We start from the raw sequence: 5,908 nt of genomic DNA on the forward strand, positions 1-5,908 counted from the left end.
AACTGATTCAACAAATGTTTTGGATGCTATCAATTTTGCAATCCTTGCTTGAACAACAATTGTTCAGCAAGAGACAATAGCAAATTGTTTTTTACAGTGCAAAATTCGTTCGGGGGATGCAATCTCAAAGAATTTGAATGAACCCACTTGTGAAAACGTCATTCATGAACTTGAGGTCATGATTAGTGATCTCGATTACCATAATAAAATGGATGTCAATAACCTGTTGGATTATCCGGGTGAAAGTGATACATGTTCAAAGGCCCAGAGCTTAGAAGACATTGTGAATACCATCGAAAAAAACAATGTTGATAATGAAGTTGAAGACGATACTATACCTTTGAAACCAGTTACGCATAAGGAAGCACTTATCGCATCTAAAACTCTTCACAATTTTATGGTGCAGTTCGAAAATACAACACCGGAGCTCTTGGATGCACTAAAAAAAAGTTAGAGATGAGCTTAAACTAGATTTAAATTTTTTAAAAGAAAACTTTACACAATAGAATCATATTTTACTAAATTGTCTTAAATATATTTGTACTTTTAAAGAATTATTAATTTATGATATTAATGGAACCATATATTTATATAGGGATATTCTGGAAATATATTATTTTATTGAAATTGAAATTGATGATTTTTTTCATTGATCAAAGTCGTGACTGAGAAAAATATTATTTTAAAGAAATTATTAATTTACCAATATTAATTAACCGAGTATTAATTTACTGTATTTAATACGCTGCTTCTCACAATTAGAACACTCCATTTTACATCGCCTTCATCAGATCTGGTCTTCTCTTTTTAGGTATGTATCTCCTTCATCGTTGTCTGCTCAGTGCATTTGGTTCTTCGTGTAATCTTGCCTCTTGGTCGATTTTATATCTTTTTTTTGTGTGTATCTTTGGAGGTATGTATCTGTTTTCGTATTTGAGCTGTTTTTTCGAACTGAATTTGGGGTTTTTTTTGGTTTTTTAGAGGATTTGTAATTTTTTGGGTCTTAAAGCAGTGGTTTAGGGTTGAGCCGCCCTTGAGGGGAGGTAGATTGTATTGTACGCACACATGCATATCGTTGAATCTGCTATTTGAGATGAATTTAAGTGTTTGTGTATTAAACTTGACAATCAGGTTGTTGTTATGTGCAGAAGCCGTCTATAGAAATTAAAATTAATATAGTTTCATCAAAGTTTTTCATTTGTATAAGCTGCTAATATGTTTTTTTTGCTTTTCTTTTTCTCTACACAGTTACAGTTATGAAGGGAGCAGTGTCATTTGGTGACCAGGTAGAGATATCATCGGGTGACTCATCTTCCTCTAATACAGATGACCGTAAAACGGAAAGCAAATGGATGAAAAATACTATCACCGTCGATCAACCTGTTAGCGAATGGGATTCTGAAGGTTAGTGTCATAATTCACATAATTGTGATTGTCTAGTGATTCTCTCAATCTACTTGCTGAAAAAGTGTCTGCATATGTGGAAACAGACTTGTGTTGCTTTGTTACTGCCAAATAAAAAGACAAAAAATCTTCTCTTTATTAAGTTTGGGATTTATTGTGTAGGTAGATAATTTTTATGTTTATCCTCAGTACCTGAGGATCTTATTGGACTGTTAGCATAATGTTGTATCCTCCTTTAATATGGAAGCTTGGGAATCATAGATGGACCTAGGAATTCAACTATCTGGTCAAGATTTATCACATCAAACTGTTGATTGCTGAAAGTTGCATTAGCAAGCAGCTCATGCATAAGTAAAGATTGGTAGAATGTTGCCTAGAACTTGTTAATTCCATCTTACATCTTTCCCGCAGTTTGTCTTACAGTCTTTGGTGTTATGGCATTCTGTAATGAAGTTCAAACATGCTGGATCTTTTTAATATGAAGCTTTTATGCTAACATATATCATCTAATAGCTCTTCGGTTCCACTTGTTTAATGTAAGCTAAGAGCATCCCAATAGAAGTGATTTGAAACACTCTTCGTAAACAGTTTGATTTTCCGTCCTAAAAAATTGTATTGTCTATGGTTAGAATATGCGCAAAAGCTGAACTTCCATTATTTCCTTTGATGATGTAAGGTGTTGCATTAATGGTATCAAGAAGATGCAATACAAGTAGAAGATAAACTTGGTTAATCCCTTATACAGTAAAACAGGAATCTAACCAAAAGTATAAAAGTTTGCTGCTGATCCAGAGTAAGAGGGCTAATAAAATCTAAAAGGGGGATAATTGCTTTTTTCTTCTTGGAACTATGCTGCCATGCTCATATACCTTCTGTGATAGCTTTCAGCCACCTCCTTTCATCTTTCCGGTCAGTTTTAGTTCTTTTCAGTGGATTTTCACTGTGGCAAGCACTGTTTCTCTTCAATCATTTTCTAGTGACTGCTTAGAAACTTAAGGTTTTTTTACAACATGGGGAAGTACGACTTATTCCCATGCCAGTTTTGATTCTTTTGATATCACAAAGATTTTCTCGAAAATCAGAACGTTGTTCGAATGGGTCAAACCTAAGTTGCCCGGACTCTCCGAAAATGATGCCGGACCTGTGTCGGATCCTTCAAAGTTCCACTATTTTTGGAGGATCCGACACGCACCCGTCGACATTTTGGAAGAGTCCGAGCAAGATAGGATCAAACACAACAAAAATTCATAGAGGTGAGTAATTTTAAGCCTTAAAGTTATGCAGTGGGTTGGTGATGTAATTAATACATCATCCAAGGAACAACCGTTGACAGTCAGAATATGGAAAATAAGGGACCATTTTGTGTGACAAGAGGGGGTTGCTAGGATGATAAACACCCTTCACCTCCAACCCTAAGATTGTGGGTTCAAGTCACCGAGGGAGCAAAAGGGGTGGGAGTTCCTAGGGAGGGGTAAAAAAAAAGGACCATTTTGGTGAATTTTTCTGCACTCTTTAAAGCAATGAATATGGAAGGTACATCAGTTTTATTGCAATATAAGGGGGTAGTCAAGCCGTAATTATTACTCCAGAGGTGACATTTAATGCTGGATGGTCGGATGTAGACCAGAAAATCACCAGATTCATAAATGCTTCAGGGAGAGTGAAGAACATACCAATCCCCGGAACTGTACATCATGACACCTCTTCTAGTGATGTAGAGCACATATGGGAAACAAAAGGGACACAGGCATCAACATTCAAATTCATGAGCTCCAGGATCTCCATTCCTGGAAGCTCTAGGATCGCCGAAGTAGACACAAGGAATCTGTTTATTCTTGATCTAAAAGTTGAATCCTCTGACCTGGACCAAGTAAAAGAGGTACCGGTCACATGCAAACCAAAAAGGTGGTGGTTATCAATGAACTCCGGAAACTCCTCTATGGCCCTAGAGTCTCGACACCACCCAATACCCAAACCTCTCCTTCGAGAATGGATTCGAGAATTGAATGGTATTAGAGTCCCCCGTCCTTGTTAACACCCAAACTCCTTTGCTTCCCCTCTCTGAGATCATCTATCTCTTTTTCCCTAACCCATTTGCTTCTTTTTCAATTTCTTGTAGCAATTTTAACATCTTATCCTATAGGGTATTTCTCTCCTACCCAGCTTGACATGTCTTGCCCAACCCCAAAGCTAGTCAATGGTAGTGCATCAACTCCTGGAACACCATTACAGCCACTTCCAGAGCCAATAACCAGCTGAAAAGTCTGTCTATAATTCATCTAACATTGAAAACTTAGGGAAGTGGGAAAGCACATTTTTTGACTAATAGCTTTTTGATAGAGGCAGTTAGCCTTTATCTTCTTTTTTTTGTGGTGCAACAAGATATTCTTGACTGCATATTAATTGAAGTACCTACTTCATCAGAGATCCTAGTTTTCTTGTCTATCCTGTAGGTTGACCTCTCCCATCTGGTCTCTTTCCCTTTTTCTCCAGCTTATGTCCAGAACACAACCACCAGCTACCAGAAAGGCTGCTCTTTGAGTGTGCACAAAGAGAATGCAAAAGGACATATAAGCTCCTCTTAGTTTTCATATCTCTTATTTCATCATTTTGCTTCCAATTGCAAATGCACATAGATTTTCTGTTTGTTCATTCTTGATTTTGGATCTGTATGAGTATTAAGAGAACTTGATTTTGGATCTGTATGAGTTTTAAGAACAATGGAGCATTAACTTCATTTTGGGCTGAAAATGCTGAATAACTTGTTCTCTTCTTTCGAACAAGTTTTTTGCAACCTTGAAAATGGTAATAACAAAGTACAGATAATTTTAGAATTAGGAGATTTTCATAAAATGCAAATGCTGCATCTGGACAACTGTTAGATGCTTGCTTGTATTGCTTTTGTTTTTCTTCTCCATTAAATAGATCATGAGACAATTAGTATACTTTGATTCAAGAAAACCTATCAGAAGAAGAAAATGTTACTACTTATAAAATAAAATAAGAAAAAAAGAGGCTACTTTGCATCAAGAAACTCTATCGCCTAACAACAATTGAGTTTCAGTTGAGATGAGAAGAAGAAGGGCTGGTGGAGAGGGGAAGCAAAAGAGGAGGCGTACTTATTTTTTTTGGTGTGGTTAGTCAAAAATGAGAAAATTAGATGGGAAAGTTTAGTAGATACCCATCCATGTCAATTTTTTAGCCTTGTCAAATTAGGAAGATAAGGTGTATATCTAATTTGCTTTCTTGTGATCTGTACCAATTGACCGACGATCTCTGGCTAGAAGTAGCTTTCATTTAATAGAAGCTGGATGTCCCAAGGAAAATTCTCATGCACAAATCTCTGTTCAGTTCAATTAAAACATCTCCTTCCTGATGTCAAAGCGCAAGTCTGAGAGGTCTCTTAGATGATAGTATTGATTCTCAAATGAGTTACTTTTTTGTTTTGTGAGTACGGATATTGTTTCAAAGATTTTATGTTCAGGTCTTGGTTCAAACTAATTGACACATGAGTGACTACAGTGCAAGGTTACGATGTATCTTTACTTAATTCATATCACTAGTATTACACTCTCTCTATTGCAGATTCAATCCTAAGAAGAGCAAGAATGTACCAAGAGTACATGAAGGTGGTCCCTCTTCCCACACAGCGTGGCTTTGTTATCCCTCTCACCTCATGGGTTGGATTGGCTGCATCCATGAAGGAGTTATATGGGCAACCCCTACATTACCTGACCAATGTCCACATGAAGAAGTTGGATTCAATGAGGTTTGGTAGTGATAATGAAGACGTTCCATTAGATACCATCATCGATCCTAGCAAAGCTGAAGCAACCATCTGGCTTATTGAAGAAGTTCACAGGTCTACATCATCTCATCATTACATAGCTAGACTTTGGCTTGCTGATCCAATGTATCATATCCATGTTGATGCAATTTTCCCGAAGCTGCAGAATTCATCAAAATAGATTCTTTCCCAATCTATCTTTGATCGACTTGGAATCCCATCTCCATCACTCTTTCCCAAACAACCATGTATGTAAAAAAATTGCATATCATATGGATGCTTTAAGCTATCTCCTCATTTCATAGGTTGATGCAGTGAACATATGGGCTATGTAGTGAAATTGTGCTTGTGAGGTATGTGGTGAAGTAAAAGTTCTATTGTGTCTTTGCGGTTGTCAACTTAAGATAAACGGAATACACCTATCAGCAGTGGAGTAGTTAAGAAGATATGAATTCAAGTTAACCTAAATATTTGACACAGTTTGGGCATAGATATATGTTCGAAAAATATCTAAAATTTCAATTAACACTCGATTTTGAACCCATATTTTACATTAAGTTAGATATACGATATTGTGTACACTGTAGTTAATCATTGAACAGCATGTATGAAACACTTCTATGTGCAAATAACAAGGTACACTTTATAGATAGCAAGTGACTGACGTAAAACCGACAAAGAGATCTATGATTATTACTTATAAGGTAACATCACAAG

General features: G+C 36.5%; 1 protein-coding gene across 1 annotated transcript; it reads left to right on the plus strand.

The window, feature by feature from the left end:
• The first annotated feature begins 208 nt into the window (after nt 1-208).
• On the plus strand, nt 209-5,589 carry LOC102587972 (protein RDM1-like). Its single transcript, XM_015313669.1, has 4 exons — nt 209-449; nt 812-913; nt 1,249-1,404; nt 4,990-5,589. The coding sequence occupies exons 1-4, from the start codon at nt 209-211 to the stop codon at nt 5,370-5,372; spliced, it is 882 nt and encodes a 293-aa protein (XP_015169155.1). The 3' UTR covers nt 5,373-5,589.
• The last annotated feature ends 319 nt before the right edge of the window (nt 5,590-5,908 follow it).

Source organism: Solanum tuberosum, unplaced genomic scaffold (genome assembly GCF_000226075.1).
Source record: "Solanum tuberosum cultivar DM 1-3 516 R44 unplaced genomic scaffold, SolTub_3.0 scf00011, whole genome shotgun sequence".
NCBI lineage: Eukaryota > Viridiplantae > Streptophyta > Magnoliopsida > Solanales > Solanaceae > Solanum > Solanum tuberosum.